General features: G+C 40.4%; 1 protein-coding gene across 2 annotated transcripts in view; it reads left to right on the forward strand.

Annotated features, from left to right (window-relative positions):
* Positions 1-19,085, forward strand: part of RSRC1 (arginine and serine rich coiled-coil 1) — a 531,608-nt gene that overhangs the window by 415,923 nt on the left and 96,600 nt on the right. For both annotated transcript variants that reach the window (XM_073626091.1, XM_073626090.1), the window contains exon 7: positions 3,188-3,256. In XM_073626091.1, the coding sequence (XP_073482192.1) occupies positions 3,188-3,256 (69 nt within the window). The remainder of the gene's footprint in view (positions 1-3,187; positions 3,257-19,085) is intronic.

Raw genomic sequence — 19,085 nt, forward strand, 5'->3', positions numbered from 1 at the left:
CTGCACACCAGTGCACAAAGCAAGGTCCATAAAGACATGGATGAGTGATTTTCGGGGTGGAGTTTGGGCTGCAAAGGGCGGGCCAACTCAATATCGAACCCTACGGATTTCATGTGCATGTAAAGGCAGGTGTCCCAATATAGTGTACTTTAGGTGTATAGTCAACAGAATGCAGATGCAATTTCTCTAGTGCAAGTTTGAAGATGAAGCTAACATTCTGCTAATTAGTATAACTGATTAAGAATAATTAGTGTATGTAAAATTAAACTGGACTTTTGATTTGAAAACATGTACATATGGCAGTTTACATTGTGCCATAAAATATTGTACTGCAAGTTACTAAAAAATAGTCATCGATACAGTATAATAATTATTCTGGGGCACTGGCTCAAATTCATACGAGAGGGATCAGTTAAAGTTGAATTCCAGGTATGGTATGGTTACATTAGTTTGGCTTGGACCAATATATGTATGCATGTTTCATTGATCTCTGTGAAAGTGGATAACTACTGTAGTAGCCACTACTACTAAAGTGTTCCACGCTGTCTTTCTGGGCCCTGTGGCCTGCTGCATTGTGAACACGGGGGTCAGTTGACACAGGCATCCAAGCTTTGACTAAAGTAACTGCAAAAAAAATCATACCTGGAATTCAGCATATCACAAATGAGCTTTGCATGCTTCTAGCATCCATTTAGTTAAGCATTGATTTTGGGATTTTCTGGTCCACACATCAGCACCAAATAGTAAAATAAAAGCGCTTGTAATGCATTTTACTTTTATAGCCTTGTTTCTACACAGTTGGCAGCCCAACTCTGTCAGTCTATCTATGTATACATCTGCTGTTTGCCCTTCCTTTTAGATAAAGTTCAGATTCTTCAGTTTTATTTTTTATTTTCCATCTGACAAGGCAGTACTTTTTAAACTTAATATTTCATCAAGTATAATGCTATTAGAGACTTATTTTCACTTAGTTCACTCATCAGGCAGTGAGATGGCAATAAAAGGGAATGGCTCCTTTGAGACATTAATGCTTTGGAATAAATGATGTGCTAGAACAGAAATTTAATTAATTTACAGAGTATATTGATAGTCCCCTGTTACTGTGCTGTATATTTTTAATCTTCTTTAACATCTGTAGTAAAGTGTTTCAAAACCCCTGCAGTTGAGCAACTAATAGATAATTAAGTAATAAGGGAAGAGGTTTCCAGAGGGAAAGAGATTCTTTTAACGAGTGCTGTCATAATAGGAATAAAGTACTGTTCATATGATTTATTGGGACGAAAATATATAATTCTATTATATTTCAAAATAGAAACTGCATCCTTGCTATGTGTTGAGACTCTATCCATATAAACGTTTTGTGCTCAAGAAAATCGTCACTGCAACAAGAGAACATTTGTTATGTTTGCGACCTTATGTATTTTTTGTGGAGAGTGACGTTTAAGGGGGAAAGATTGCTAAAATGAACTTGCCTGTAAATCAAAATAATAGGGGTTAGTTTTATCACCTGAAGCTGTAAATGTTGCTCTTTGAATGGCCATAAACATTCTGATCCAGCTGGAATACAACACTTGGCGAAGATAGGGTCGTTAGCTACACTAGGGGGCAGTAATGTGTGCTTCCTAACAGGAAGAATATTTTTTTTTCATGTGACCTGACCAGTACTTCATTGCTATTCTAAATGAAATGAGGGAAGGAAGGTGTTGGCTATACATGTACTGCTTTAACATATTATGCAATTTATAAAGGAGCACAGAGGAAGGACCTATCTCATCAGATAGGGGGCAATGTTGTATTGGAGGAGACATCCACCTCTCTGTGGTTGCATGGGATATTTTTAATCACGTCCTTATACTGTACTTGATTTTAAAGAAATCCAAGTCCCTAAAGAATAGAACTTTTGGAGATGGGTATGATGAAAATAAATATAAGCAGATTTGTGGGGGCTTAAAGAGAATCTTCAGGCTGTATGAAGAAAAAAAACAGCAGCTACAAATACTGTAGCTGCTAACTTTTAATAAAAGGACCAGGCCGGGCCAGTTCTTCACCAGTCTCTGGGTTCTCAGTGCCGGCATGTTTGCTAAGGGAGTTGGCTGTGACAACTTGCGACTTCACAGCTGGCTTCCCGCTGCATGCGCAAGCCACTCTGCACTTCCTGAACAGTCCTGCAGTCTTCTGGAACCTGACCTGTGACGTGTCCCAGAAGGCTGCGGGCATGGGAGGCGGGCGAACTTCGGTACCTGTCAAAACCAGGTACCCGCCCCCCTACCCGCCAAAAAAAAAGAGGATCCAAAAGTGATAGAGGAAGGGGGGAGGTGGATAAGGGCAGAACTTACCCTTTTGCATAAGGTTCTACATTAAATTTGTGATACAATGATAATTTTGGTTTTTCAATAACCAGCAAGACCAGATGGGTTTAGTGATGCAAAACAGAAAAACTGAATGTAACACTTACATCAAAGAATATGGTCAGCATGTGTTCTGCAGGTCAGCTGTAATTGACATGTGTACTATTCGGAGTAACAGATAAGTCATGTATTTAGACTACTTATGTATGAATTAGGTTGTTTTTTTATAGTACATAAAGGCCTGGGGAGCAGAAATCCTGTTGGCATATTAAAAGCCAGTCAAAACTTGGGCCAAATGGGAAACCCTACGATCTTCCATTTTCTATTTTCATTAAGTGAATTATGCTATCTTTGTATTGGTTTGGCGCAATCCTTATATTAGACAAGGCTGATAAAATGTGAATACCAATTGCTAAAATATAAATTCACACAGAAAACTGGTTAAATTTTACTAAATTCTCCAAAAAAAAATATTTTTGACATTCTGCTCTGTTTTACTGCATAACAGTAAGGATTTGCAAGGTGACAATCCATTATTCTCGCCTGCTTACAGGACAGCTGCAGCATGCTCTAATGTTTACATCCTCTGCCCTAAATTTTCCTCAGCAATGGCTATGCAGTGATCCCTCATAGACTTTTACAGGAGTGTCTTCCAAGATTGGATCTTTTTGGAAGACATTCCTATGAAGGCATTTATTGTTGCTTTAACACAGCAATAAACATAAAACAAATTATGCTGATCCTGATGCTAATGATTGCTGAGTTATTCTAATACTCTTATCCCTTTCTTTTCTTTGTTTTTTTAGTGCAGAAAACTAACTTTTTTTTTTTTGTTTTAGCAAAAGCTGATGAAGCTTTAAGAGCAAAGGAGAAGAGTGAAGAAGATGCCCAAAAACGTAAAGAAGAAGGTAAGTACTTTTGTGCTGCTTTAACTGAAAACTGTTTTTTTTCCAAGACTGTATTTATAGTAACCCAAGTAGCTGCTGTGATGCCCATTGTTGCAAGGCCTCATGGCTTAAAGAAAAGGAGACTGACTTCCGATATAACTACCGCTATAGAAAATATTTTTTTTAAAAGTTGCGGTGACAGACCCACATTGCCATGTGATTTATTTGAGAGAATTTAATCACTGGCTTCAAAGCGGAAGTAGGTTTTCTTTAGTGAACAAACCAGTGGATTAATTTTTAGTGTACATTTAACTCTGCTTCTCCTTGCAAATATTTTAATTGCATTTGGTATAATTTTTGTATGGATGTAATGTAACATCAAAATGCTCCACTTCCTGTAACAAATGTAATAATCTGTATGTTCTGTTTTAAACTATTAATTGACAGAGGAAGAATGATAAGACTTATTGAGTGGAATGTAGTCCTTCTCCAATGTCTTTGTAGGTCTGTCTACTTCTAAGCATTTATTTATCTCTGCTTTTGAGTTATTATTCATAGTAAGAAAAAGCAAATGCCTGTAATCATCTTTAGAGGTTTAGGATATTGAAGTTTAAACATACTTTTCATTGATCATTTAAAAAAATAACTTTTTTTCAGTGTAATGAGAGATTTAAATAATGTATGCAAAACTGTTCTCACTTCAAACTAAGCTGGGCACTCATTTCATCTAAAGAATGTCTTTTTTTCTCTTATGTTAATTTGCTAATTATGTTAGCCAGGTATCCAGTTTAATGCATGATAAAGAAATGAATTGCAGATTTAATGATGATTAATAGAGTTAAGACTGCAATGCAGTTTTCTTTTTGTTGGATTGGTTTTACATGTGGTTGCTTAGAGGTCCTGTTTATTCTAGAGGTATCAAAACTTTGCATATGTCTTCAAATATCTTGTTCTTGTGAGCACTGTTGCTACTGGGGTCACAGGAAAATTAAAGCCCACTTTGGAAACATAGATTGGGCCTGGGAGGGAGCCCGCACGAGTGCCCCCATAGTAGAGCTGCATGATTCTGGTTAAAATGAGAATCACAATTTTTTGGCTTAGAATAAAGATCACGATTCCCGCGGCGCAACATCACCTTTCACATTATACAAATAAAAATTGGGCTAACTTTATTATTTCGTTTTTTTTTTTTTTATTCATTGAAGTGTATTTTTTCCCAAAAATTGCTTTTAAAAGACCGGTGCGCAAATACAGTGTGACATAAAATATTGCAACAATCGCCATTATATTCTCTAGGATATATATATAGATATAGATATATAATGTTTGGGGGTTCCAAGTAATTTTCTAGTAAAATACTGGTTTTAACTTTGTAAGAAACAAGTGTCAAAAAAAAAAAAAAAAGGGTTTGGTCTTTAAGTGGTTAAACTTCCCTCATTTACACACAGAAGTTCATCCCTTTGATCTAAGAACGAAAAGTTACAATGTTTCTAGTTATCTACCAGCACGGACAATGTTGTGAAAAACTTAGCAGGCTGCCTGTTTTTTTTCTTTTGACAGCTGAGTGAGCAGAGAAGTCTCTACACATGAATGAATCGGGAAATTCTGCATAGCGATCATGAGGGGGGTTAAACCGAGATCATAATTTTTTAACGATTAATTGTGCAGCTCTACCCCATAGCAAGCAGCTTTCTATGGTGGGTACTCAGCTGGGGGGAGCCAGGAGCACCTGTGAGGGACCCGAGAAGAGTATCGGGGCTGCTCTGTGCAAAACCATTGCACAGAGCAGGCAAGTACAACATTACTTGATTTGATGTAAAAAAAAATGGTTTACAATCACTTTAATGCTTATTAGCCAATACTTAATTTATAATAACAAACATAATCTCTTTTTTTACTTAACCCCTTCCTGACCAGCTGCCGCACAACTGCGACAGGTTGGCTCCCCTGGGCAAAATGACGTTACCTTACGTCGCTTCGCGTTTTGACCACTAGGGGGCATGTGCGCGCGGCTCGCCTCCGAAGCCGATGCGAGTGCCCAGCGGGCACAATGACCGCTGGGTACCCGCGATTGCTCATGACAGAGCAAAAACCTGGGATCTGTGTGTGTAAACACACAGATCCCGATTCTCTCAGGGGAGAGGAGACAGATTATGTGTTCATACTAAGTATGAACACCGATCTCTCTCTCCTCCTTGTCAGTCCCATCCCCCCACAGTTAGAACACACACTGGGGAACACAGTTAACCCCTTGATCACCCCTAGTGTTAACCCCTTCCCTGCCAGTGACATTTATACAGTAATCAGTGCATTTTTATAGCAATGATCGCTGTATAATTGTCACTGGTCCCAAAAATGTGTCAAAAGTTTCCGATATGTCCACCGCAATATCGCAGTCCCGATAAAAATCTCTGATCACCACCATTACTAGTAAAAAAAAAATAATAATAATAATAAAAATGCCATAAATCTATCCCCTATTTTGTAGATGCTAAAACTTTTGAGCAAACCAATCAATATACGCTTATTGCGATTTTTTTTTTACCAAAAACATATAGAAGAATACATATCAGCCTAAACTGAGGAAAACATTTTTTTTTATTTGGGATATTTATTATAGCAAAAAGTAAAAAATATTGTGTTTTTTTGTTTTTTTTGTTTATTAAAAACAGTATTGTGCTTTTTAACCTCCTCACTCCCACCTGCGGTCATATGACGTGACGGACTTTGAGCGGGTATATCTGAATGATGCCTGTAGCTACAGACATCATTCAAAATAACAAAGACTAATGCGCAAAAACCACAACCTCCTATAAAATATAACCTAAGCAAACAATTGTGTTACCAGATAAAAAGCTGCCAACATAGATGGGTGCACTCAATACCCCAGTAAATAGATACTAAGACAGAATAATATGTGGCGCTACTCTATCCTCTGGTACCAGATTGCAGAGAAACGAGATGAACACTATTTTGTCAATCAACATCCATGTAATCCTCCTATTACACATATAGGTGTGTGGCAATAAGACTTAGCCACTAAAGCAAACCAAGAGAAAATCAAATTACTATTATAGATCTTGGAAATTAAGAATATTCTTAAAACTGAGTATACCATGCTGTCATCTTACAATAGTCCTAATAAATAACCTGCGTGTCAAATAAATAGATGAATAAAGTGACTTGTGCAAAAGTGCAATCCCTGGTGCAATGACCAAACCCCACAATGTAGTAAATAATCAAAATGACATACTAATGACTCTGAATACAGTCCAAAAAGTGTAAAAGTGCAAAATCTGCATACATGTGCAAAAAAATATAATAATAAAGGATTCTTCGTGCTATAACATAAGACGTGTGACCTCGTCTTCTCTAAAGTATAGCAATTAACCAGTGTGCAAAAAAATCATGAATGCTAGATTACAACTACGGATGCGGAAAAGTGCTCCGCAACAATATAAAAATTTTTTTTTTTGCATAAAATTAAAATGAGAAAATAGTGACATATGTGCAATAAAATATTATACATGCATCCCTTCAGTGTGAGATGCAAACAAACCACAAACAGAAAATAAGAATAATAAATAGTGTAGTCCAAAAAAGTGTGACAAAGGTGCAATGCAGTCCACACCAATATCATGCAAAATGTGACTTCAAGTGTTCCAAAAGTCTATTTAAGACGTGTAGATAACAGTGACTTGTGCTGTTCTTTTGCTTCTGGTGCATACACCGATTGTTCCCCCCAGCCTCTCACCTCCAGTAGCAGCCCCAAGTGGGCCGAGTCAAGCAGATGGATAGTGCTATTATAAAGGGGATATGTTTCCTGCAGCAGCAGCATCAGCATTCACCTTCCCTGCAGGGTGTCCGTGGATCTGGCTCTCCGCTTCACCTCCCGCCACTCACAGTAGTCCCAGGACATTAGTCAGGAAAAAAGGAATAGCTCCCATAGTGTAGTAATTAAAATACAAGTTTATTGTAACATACGTAGTAACTTACATTAAAACTGAAAACGAGCAGTGAGAACAGTGTAAGGCTTCCGGGTCCAGCCGTCCCCGAGAAGCGTCGGCACCTGGCTCCTCCTACCCTTAGTACCTTAGTACCTCCTTAGGGTAGGAGGAGCCAGGTGCCGACGCTTCTCGGGGACGGCCGAACCCGGAAGCCTTACACTCTTCTCACTGGCACCTTTCAGGGGGGAGGGGGGGAGCAGATACCTGTCAAATCCAGGAGGAATGCATGGAGGAATGCCAACATACCAGCAACAGTGTGTGACAACCTTGTGAAGACTTACAGAAAACGTTTGACCTCTGTCATTGCCAACAAAGGATATATAACAAAGTATTGAGATGGACTTTTGATATTGACCAAATATTTATTTTCCACCATAATTTGCAAATAAATTCTTTCAAAAATCAGACAATTTGATTGTCTAGATTTGTTTCCACATTTTGTCTCTCATAGTTGAGGTATACCTATGATGACAATTACAGGCCTCTCCCATCTTTTTAAGTGCGAGAACTTGCACAATTGGTGGCTGACTAAATACTTTTTTGCCCCACTGTACATGGACTCGGCTATCAAATTAAAGTGATTGTAAAGGCTTCTGTGTTTTTTTTTCTAATAATAAACATGTTTTCTTTTTCATACATCACGGGACACAGAGTGAGGCTATTATTACTTACTGGGTTATACTCCATCTCCAGGTGACTAGACACTGGTAGACCAAAGGTCTTTAGGCAGGACATGATCCCCTATATAACCCCTTCCAAACAGGAAGTACTTCAGTTTTTTACCAGTGTCTGCAAGGTGCATGGGCACATTTGTTAAAGCTCTCTTGAGCTCCAGGTCTGGAGTCCCAGCACGGTTCTTAAATGAATCAAGGGATTGACCAATCGAATCCATTTAAAACAGGCTTATATGCTTAGATAAATGGTACCTGAGCCTTGCAAAGAAGACGCAAAGATCCGGCGTGGTTTTGCCTGTAATGCAACCTCCGAGTGCTGGACCTTGCGTAGTGGAATCCTGGACACCACAGAGCTAAGGCATTCCTGCAGGGTGCTGTACAGGTCCGAGGGAGTGCACCCTAAACCTTGAAAAGGGTACCCAGTCCTTGAAGATCCACCAAGTGACGGAACTCCCCGTGATGGGTGAAGATTGGGTTCTTAGTTTCTAAGGTTGCCCTGTGCCTGGACAGGTAAGTAAAATCCCCCTTATTTACTTATTGTGGGGTGCCCGATGTATGTAACAAACTGTCAATCTAGCTAAGGCTGGACACCTGTGTAGCATTGACCGCAGGGGCGAGTTTTGGGCTGACTGTTGGTGTTTTGGGTAAGGAGTACCCTTCTTGTTGCCTTGGCTGCTATCTTGTGGATGGTCCGCGCACAAACATTCACTGCTTGCACAGGACCAGACGCAGAGTGTCCCAGCGCACAGCCATCTTATTTAAGCTGAGAGTGGCTGACATGCGGTGCTTCCAGGGGACAGCTGTGGGACACAGAGCAGGCTCTGAAAACCTTTCGCTTTCAACAGTTCATTCCTCCTTACCAAGGTCACGTGAGTCACCAGGTGTGGCAAGTTAAAGTGCTTAGCAGGATTGTTGCATAGGGGCTTGGTGAGCCCTATTAAAGGGTTTTCCTTCTGGGATATGTAAATACTAAACCCAGGTACTCCCTTTTTGTGACTTGCAATGTCTTCAAAAAAGAGGAGCGGGGCTAACACTACAGGGAAGGGCACAGCTATGTCGTCAGTAGCTCCTGAGTAGCCTAGTCGAAACCCTAGTGTTGTATCCCCTGAGAGACCAGAGTCTTCCGGGCAATCTGGTATTGTGCCTACAGTCAACACTCCTGCTTCACCCTTTATCACCAGGGATGAACTGTCCTCAGCCCTAGCCAGGTTAAAGCACAGGATTGCTGGCATGATTGCCTCCATCCCGCAGGGTGGCAAACAAGTGTGGTAGATCCCCCTCCCCTGAGCCTCCTAATTTGGAGCAGGAATGGGTTTAGGAAGAGCTAGATGCTAAGGACTTAGGAAATGGCCTGGCAGATGAGTCTGCTTCTGAGGAATCTGAACCAGCAGATGTCCAATTAGTATCAGTCTCTCAATTGCAGAGGCTTTTGATTCAGACTCTTACTGAGATGGTTCGTTCTGCCTTTAAGTTACCTCCTTCAGAGGTTTCTGAGCCTCCTAAGGCTGCACAGGCTTTCCCCTTGCACCCACTGTTGGAACAGGTGGTGTATGTTGATTGGGAACATCCTGACAGGATTTTCGTGCCTCCTAAGAGGTTTTCCCTTTCATATTCCATGGAGGAAAAGTTTGTTAAGAAATGGAGCATGACAGCCCTAGATGCGGCAGTCTCTTCCTTAAACAAGAACTTAACTTGTCCGGTGGATAACACACAAGGCTTGAAGGACCTGTTAACAAGTAACTGGAGTCACTATTAAAGGCTTCCTTTTCTTTGGCCAGTTCAGCTATTCAGCCAGCTGTTGCAACAATTGGAGTCTGCCAGTCCTTAAAGGATCAGGTCGGACAGCCTGACAGGCCTAACCAGGAGGATGATCTTGCTGAAAATAAGGCAGATATTCCTCGAGCGTTGTGTTTTGCTGTAGATGCCTTAAAGGATTCTATACAGCAAGTCTCTCATCTAGCTGTCCTGTCTGTACACATGTGCAGACATGTGTGGCTTAAGAACTGGTCAGCCGAGCTTCCCTGTAATGGCGCGTACACACGGTCGGATCGTGTGTGGGCTTCACCGGACCTTCAGCGGACTTTTCCAGTCGCAAATCTGATGGACTTTAGATTTAGAACATGCTTCAAATCTTTACGTCGTAACTCCACCGGACCCAGAAATCCGCTTGTCTGTATGCTAGTCCGACAGACAATAACCCACGCTAGGGCAGCTATTGGCTACTGGCTATCAACTTCCTTATTTTAGTCTGGTGTAAGTCATCACGTACGAATCCGTCGGACTTTGGTGTGATCGTGTGTAGGCAAGTCCGTTCGTTAGAAAGTCTTTTGAAAGTCTGTCGAAAGTCTGTCGGACGGGCTGTCGGACTTTTGTAGCTGAAAAGTCCGACCGTGTGTACGCGGCATTAGAAGTTCTTGGCAGGGTTCCTCTTCCATGGGGAGCATTTGTTTGGTGATGATCTGGACAAGTACATCCACAAGATTTCCGGGGGAAAGAGTTATTTACTTCCTGTAAAGAGAAGAACCAGGCGTCCCTCATTTAAAACCTCGGGACTTCCTCAGGTGCCCCATGGGATATCTGAAATGGGAAGTCCACCTCTAACTAATATATGACCTTTCACTCATTGCATTTTTCAGCTGTCCAAAAAATGATAGGTCCCTTTTAAGGACACAGGTTTAGTAGTCTTGGGTACTGCATAAATGCAATTTTTTGGTAACATCGGGCTGCTCAAAAGACATCTAGCCATGTATGGCAAACTTTAGGCTAGCCAAGTTGATCAGACTTTCCAATTAATGTGCCATTCACTTCTGTGCACTATTCAAAGGCTTTCAAGTAAACCAAGAGCAAGCTGAAATCTGTATCAAAGTTTTGGAAGAATGTGAATGGCTTGTGCTGTAACCACCTAAAATGAAATAAAATTAAGTTTTTAATAGGATAACCACATTTATTTTGTTTACTTTTCTGTCTGTGGGAAGTGGAGAGAATATTTATACAGCATTTCCTATATAGTTGATTGGTAGCTCTGTGCTACTGCCCCTTATTATCTTTAGATTTCCTTTCTCAAATTTTTTACTCTTCAGTGTGTGCTTTTTATAAAAGTTGTTTCACTTACCTATACGTATATGATATCACTTTTGCACAAAAAAATGTGAGCAGACTGTTGAAAACAATGGCTACATATATGCTGTCATTTCTTGTTTATGTAAAAAATCTTAACTTCTTGCCCTCTTAGCAGGTTATTGGATTGTACATATTTTATTTCTTTGCATTTTTATTGTTATACACTGTAAAAGGATTTGTAGCTGTCACATTACTGAAATCCCCTAGAGCTTTTTGTTAAGGGTTATTTTTATTATTTTAAATATTACATTTATTATTACCCTCAAGAACCTGTTAATTTAATTTACTGAAATACAAAATCTTAAACATAACATACATTTAATTCACCCTAATGTCAAATTTTTTAACGGTGTATTCTCCTTGATTTTACAACTTCTCTGTGACGGTTGCATGCAAATTGCATGTACTGATTTATGATTTGTAGAATAAAGGCAATGTTCTGATCACCCGTGTTTATATTGATGCTTTTAAATAATTGGTACAATGCTAGATATTTCTATATAATCTGGTCTAACAGAAGATTTACATTGACAAAATCTGGGGTAGAAGCTGAATCGATTCAGTATTTAGTTTTGTATTAGTAAAGACAAAATGTGAAGCAAAACTACAAAACATGATTTAGCCATAAATATAGGCATAGGTTTCCATGCAGAGATCCCAGGATAGGTAGTGTTTGCTATACTACTGCTTGGATTAATTGGGGTACTTTTAGTGACCAATAGGGTCAGTGTGGAATTTTGGGGCTAATTTTAAAGTAAGTCTTAGTATTTAAATGTTATTAAACTCTCCTTTTCCTTACATTAACATATTAATTTTCAACACAGAAACACGCACCATAAGATTTTTTTCTTTCTTTACAAAATGCGTCCCTAATTGTTTACAGCTTGTTGTGATGAAAACCACTCGCTCCTACTTAGTGCTGCTTTCCCGAACACCTCATCCAGAAGCATGCTCAGCAGATTTCACATAAAGGTCACAAGACCAACTGCAAAATGGTTTTAAATGATCAAATACTATACATATTTCATTATGCCAGTGTTAAAAGGTGTAATGTTGCAATATGCAATACAAATTATTACAAATGATGAGCAGCTAGTGCTGTTTTGAGAGCCACTGCCATTCTCTTGGAGGAAAAGTTGAGGAGTGGTTTGCATCCCCGGAGCTGCATATTTGTGTGGAACAACATGCTGTAGTTCTGAGCAGGAGTGCGTTTACAAGGGTGGTATTGAAGGGCTCCATGAGAACCTCCAAGGCAGTGTAGCCACCCTAACAATAAAACCAAGTGGCCTAAAATGTTTACGGTAAATTGACAGGTCGCAAACAGAAGTGATAGCCCTAATAGGAGTAATATGGAAACTGCAGTTGTTGACCTTCTTTTAAGAATACTAATTGCTTGGCTTTCTGTAGCTTGAGATCTATGAGTCGCAGACCTGTAGGTATATTATTAAAAGTAGGAGTAAGGTCAGAACTCCTTATCTACCAAATTGTTGAAGGTCAGCACCTCAAAGTACTGAAGGCATTGAAGCAGAATGACTTGTGACAACATTTGATTGCACTTAATGTCCACTCACCCACTCTAAATTAGTAGAAGAAAAAACAGCTGTGTCACAAAACATTAAATGTCTCAAAAGTGTCCAAGCAGATTTTAATATGCAACAATAAATACAGCTCTGATAAAATAAAAAGGTGTTAACAAGACTCAATGTTTTCAGATGTTTGTACAAATAAAGTAACTTCATGCTTCAAGGAAGAGAGTTCCAGTGCAAAAATGTGTAAAGGTCTAATAGTGTATTATCTAAAAATGTCTGTCACCTTGAGAATCTTCCAATATGTTCACATTTTATACCAGTACAAAAAAATATTGCCCTCCATCACGCTCAGGAAAGTGCATGCTTTGTGTATTCCCAGCCAAGATGGTGTTCACTTAGCTTTTCCCTTTAAAGTCCGTTTTTTCCTCCAACTCCCCAACTCACAAGATGGGCATATAGATATAAAAAAAAACTATCGTGTGATAACGTTCATAAATTGTTATTAAACAAAGTTAAAATATACTGCTGTATATTCACTTGTTAGCAGGCTTATCATCAACAACAAACATTCCAAGTCTCACACTAGTTCATCAAAGTGAGAGTGCACACTGTCAATCGTTCAAACCTTCATTGCTTACTGAACTATAGCTGTCAGATGGACACAATGCAGGGTTTCTGCCAGCATTAGGCTTTTCCCCTACGCGTTTCGTATACAGCAGCTTTATCAAGGGGGGTGCCTGGTGCTGGAAACACCAATCAGATATACTCTGGCCCGATCCCTGCAGGGATGAATCCCCAATCCCCAGAGTCGGCAACATACAAAAACCGTCAACAGAGGAAACAAATATAAATACCAAGCAACTACTTTTATCCACCAATGATGAATATCAACTTCGTAACAAACTATAAACCTAGATACTAAACAGTTTAGTATTGCAGTTACATCATTACAGTTGATAATGATTTTGAAGTACAAGCTAATATACTAATGGGATGATTCAAGAATAAGGGTTATAAACACACATTTTTAGAAGAAGTTAAACAACAAGTAAAATCTATGAGAAAAAAATGATAAAGAAGCATTGGCCCTATACCTGTTAGAGATAGAACTCTTGCAAAAATCCTTCCTAATAGACCACAATTTTTTTCACAGAAAGGCCCCTACAATAAGAGATAGACTGGTCCACAGTGTACCAGATTCCCTGAAGAAATTGTTTACTTTCCTTGACCAAAAAGGCTTTTTTAGATGTGGGAGGTGCAGTCCCTGCTGAAAAGTGAGAAATAGAGAAAAAGTACTCAGTTCAAATCTAAATCTAATAAACAATATACTACTGTATATAAGTGTTCATATCCTTTAACAACACCCACACCACCTATCTTTTGGAGTGCCTATGTGGGATGACCCACTAGAAAATTAGGCATTAGAATAGGAGAACACAAAAAAATTAAAGGGGGATTTCAAAAACAGTGTTTCTAAATATTGTAGACTATATCACAACAAAGACCTAAGTTTACTGTCATTTTGTGGAATTGACAAAGTAGAAAAACACTGAAGGGGAATAGATATGTAAAAAGCAGTGTTCATAATAAATATGTTGGATTTATAAATTGTGTACCTTTAGTCCAGATGGTTTAAACATAGACTTAACCACTTTACAACCGGCCCATAGCTGAATGACGGCAGCAGGGTGGTTGCTTAACTCTGGGATCACGTCATATGACGTCTTCCCAGAGTTCCCCTCTCGCGCGCCCCTGAACACATCCGGATCACGGATCCCGGTAAATGGCCACTGATCGCGGCCGTTTACCATGTGATCGCTCCGTCAAATGACGGAGCGATCACATGTAAACAGACCGGCGTCATCTGATGACGCCGGTTCCTCTCCTCCCCTCCTGTGTACCGATCGGTACACTGTGAGCGGAGAGGGGGGTGGATGGATGTCAGTAGCGCTGTGAGCTGGATATGTAGTGCCCACAGCGCTAACCAGTGACATCCAGCCATCCATCCATCCATGCTCAGCCATCCCTAATGCTCTGCAATGCCCCACAATACTCTGCAATGCCCCAGAATACTCTGCAATACCCCACAACACTGTGCAATTACTCTGCAATACCCCACAATACTCTGCAATACTCTGCAACACCCCACAATACTCTGCAATACCCCACAACACTGTGCAATACCCCGCAATACTCTGCAATACCCTGCCATACCCAGTCATACTTGGCGATACCCTGCCATACCCAGTCATACTTGGCGATACCCTGCCATACTCGGCCATACCCCGCCATACTCTGCAATACCCCGCCATACTCTGCAACACCCCACCATACTCTGCAACACCCCGCAATACTCTGCAATACCCCACAATACTGTGCAATACTCCACAATACCCCACAACACTGTGCAATACTCTGCAATACCCTGCAATACCCCGCCATACCCAGTCATACTTTGTGATACCCAGCCATACCCAGTCATACTCGGCGATACCCTGCCATACTCAGCCATACTCGGCGATACCCTGCCATACTCTGCAATACCCTGCCATACTCTGCAATACCCCGCCATACTCTGTAATACCCCGCCATACTCTGCAATACCCCGCCATACTCTGCAATACCCCGCCATACTCTGCAATACCCCGCCATACTCTGAAATACCCCGCCATACCCAGCCATACTCTGCAATACCCCGCAATACTCTGCCATACCCAGCCATACTCTGCAATACTCGGTGATACCCAGCCATACTCTGCCATACCCTGCCATGCTTGGCCATACTCGGCTGTACTCGGCCTCTGTATGTGGCCAGGCTGTGGAAGTCTCACACATGTGGTATCGCCGTACTCAGGAGGAGTAGGAGAATCTATTTTTGGGTGTCATTTTTGGTATGTACATGCTATGTGTTAGAAATATTGTATAAATGGACAACTTTGTGTTAAAAAAAAAAAATGCGTTTTAACCACTTCCCGCCCGCCGGCTGTCATACGACGTTCTTGACTTTGTGTGGGGATATCTGAATGATAGCTACAGGCATCATTCAGATATCAGCTTTTTTAGCCAGCGATTCCCTACACCATGAGAATGATCATAGCGGCTGTCCCACTGCTTGATCGTTCTTACGGGACGTCCCCCCTCGTCCGGTGCTTCTACCAACTCACCGCTACAATCGAAGCCAGGATCTTTTTTTTTTATTTTTTTATTTCAGGCTTCCCAGCCTAGAGATGAGATGTGAGGTCTTATTGACCCCATATCTCACTGTAAAGAGGACCTGTCATGCCATATTCCTATTACAAGGGATGTTTACATTCCTTGTAATAGGAATAAAAGAGGTCAAAAAAATGTTTTTTTTAAAAAAAAGTATCAAACTAAAATAAAGTAAAATGAACAATAAAAAAAAAAAAAAAAAATTTAAAGCGGCCCTGTCCCTGTGTGCTCACATGCAGAAGCGAATGCATACGTAAGTCCCGCCCACATATGAAAACGGTGTTCAAACCACAGATGTGAGGTATCGGTGCGATCGGTAGAGCGAGAGAAATAATTTTGGCCCTAGACCTCCTCTGTAACTCAAAACATGTAACCAGTAAAAATTTTTAAAGCGTCGCCTATGGGGATTTTTGAGTAGCAAAGTTTGACGCCATTCCACAAGCGCGTGCAATTTTGAAAGGTGACATGTTGGGTATCTATTTACTTGGCGTAACTTCATCTTTTATATTATGCAAAAACATTGGGCTAACTTTACTGTTTTTTTTTTTTAAAGCACAAAACTGTTTTTTTTTCCAAAAAAAAGCGTTCAAAAATTTGCTGCACAAATACCGTGCGAGATAAAAAGTTGCAATGACCGCCATTGTATTCTCTAGGGTCTTTGCTAAAAAAAAATATATAATGTTTTGGGGTCTATGTAAATTTTCTAGCTAATAAATGATGATTTTTACATGTAGGAGAGATATGTCAGAATTGTCCTGGGTGCTCCAGAACGCCTGATGGTGCTCCCTGCATGTTGGCCCTTTGTATGTGGCCACGCTGTGTAAAAGTCTCACACATGTGGTATCGCCATACTTGGAAGTAATAGCAGAATGTGTTTTGGGGTGTAATTTGTGGTATGCATATGCGGTGTGTGAGAAATAACCTGCTAATATGACAATTTTGTGAAGAAAAAAAAAAGTAAAAAAAAACCTTGATTTTGCAAAGAATTGTGGGAAAAAATGACAACTTCAAAAAACTCACCATGCATCTTTCTAAATACCTTGGAATGTCTTCTTTCCAAAAAGGGGTCGTTTGGGGGGTATTTTTCTGGCATGTTGGGGTCTCAAGAAAATAGGCCGTCAGTACTTCAGGTGTGATCAATTTTCAGAGATTGGCACCATAGCTTTTGGACTCTATACCTTTCACAAAGACCAAATAATATCCACCGATTTGGGTTATTTTTACCAAAGATATGTAGCGGTATAAATTTTGGCCAAAATATATGAAGAAAAATGCATCGGGACTACATGTCTCATGATCCTCCTTTGTGCTCCTTTTTGATTTTTTTTTCTCTGGCCAATAGAAAGGAGAGGGCGTGGATCCAGAGTTACAGCAGCATGAGGAGGAAAGCGAGGGGGAAAAGAAGGCTCTGCAGCTGCTCTCTCCACGCAGAGTCACAACCACTCTCCCAGCTGCTGACAGAAGGAGAGAGGGGGAATGGGCAGGAAACCGAGCCCTGTTCTGACAGTTGCGGCTCGAGGGGGGGGGGCAGCACAATTTCTCCTCCTCTGACCCGCTCGCCGCTCCTATCATTTGCCAGCGGGGAGCGCAAGCAGGAGGGAGATCTGCGGCACCTGAGCTTTGGCGCCCTCCCCCTCTGCATTCGCTCGCGGCACCTGGGCGTGGTGCACCCTGGGCACTCACCCAGGATTGGTCCTGCAGGTGGTACAGCACATAGTATTATTTATAAGCTAAGTTTTAGTATGAGAACAGCCCCTCTGTTGAAGTTCACAGGGTAAATTGGGATCTGTTAATAGTTATGGGAAATTAGAATTACAAACTCAAAACAAGGGTAATGTTCTGTTCAAAACCCTATTAAGTTTAGGTCCACTTAAGCCTTTCCTGAAAAAAAAGTAATAGAAAACTTTAAGAAATGATAAAACGCTTAAGCCATGCTTGTTCAGTGTTTCAAATGTATTTTCAGTAAAACTGTTGCTGTGCTGGTATTTTTTCATTGCTTGATGTTTCTGGCCTGAAGAAAGGGTTTTCATTTTACTGTGTGCTATGTGAGATAAGCATTGGGCTTAGCGGGAGGTTGCACGTTAAAGAACCAATATGCATATATTACACCTGTGGGATCCCTCTAGAAACTGGAAATCACTGTGGTAGGCACTGTTACTACAATAACCTCCACTAGCTTCTAGGTTCAATGCCCAGCAGTTGCCTGTTGCATTGTGAACACAGGAAGTCTCCCACTCCACACAGGCGCCATTTAGATCTCACTTTGCATGTTGTCAATGAAAGCAAAGTGGACAAGGTGGAGAGGTGGGGCACTGATGAAACAAATGACGATGTTGTCCAATCAGAGAATGCTTTGAAATCACTGTAAAAATGCAAAGCATTGTCTGAATAGTGCATGTGCCGAGTGGGCGACCTCCTGTGTTCACAATGCAGCAGGGCAGCCACTTGGCATGTCACCCGCAAGCTTAATTGGTCAAAGCTGGACTAGTGTAACAATGTAAAAAAAATCCACACCAGGAATTCTTATGTAATATTTGTGTTTTACGCTCTTTGTCTGCAAGGTGTTTTTGATAGACTTTGTATGTCCAAATTTGGTAACATGCCATCCTAAAAATAGTTAATGTGGCGTTATGGATTTTTAATTACCCTTATTTGTTACACTACCAGTGTATGAAAAAAATCCATCTCTCTCATCACTTTTACCTGTACCTTATATTTAAACCTGAGATAAGAAAAGGCTGCCCGGCTGAACCCCTGCTGCAATAGCAGGATGGTTAAGTAGCCAAAGTGATTTATCAACCTTTCACTTCCCATTGTATTTCTTGGCTTTTTACATAGAGCATCTAAAGTCTCCTTAGCATCACACCATTTTCTGATAGTGCTTCTGAATAATTTACAGTTTCAGCCTCTGCTTGAACCCAGTAGTTTTCATATTCAAGATTCTTGTGCCAATGCAAGGCACTTTTTCTTTGGCATTAGCTGGCTGTTGTCATAATTTCAAAAGTCCACCAGCTTTACTTTAAAATGCTGTTTTTCTTCTGCAATTTGTAGTACTCTTTTAGTAACATATACCAAAGTTTAATAAGTTGAATGACACTAAAGCTATACTTTATACAAAGGCAAAACATTTTTTTTTAAATCTAGTTAAGTACCTGAATTTGACTTTGTATCAGCTTCCCGTAACCCCCCGTACAGCAGCCCGTAAACTGGGAGGAGTTGGGGTAGCTAGCCAGGTGTACTATATCCAGTTGTGCTGACAAGCAATACAGTGGTCAAAATAATTATTTGATCCCCTGTGAAATTTTGTAAG

Source organism: Aquarana catesbeiana, linkage group LG04 (genome assembly GCF_042186555.1).
Source record: "Aquarana catesbeiana isolate 2022-GZ linkage group LG04, ASM4218655v1, whole genome shotgun sequence".
Lineage (NCBI taxonomy): Eukaryota > Metazoa > Chordata > Amphibia > Anura > Ranidae > Aquarana > Aquarana catesbeiana.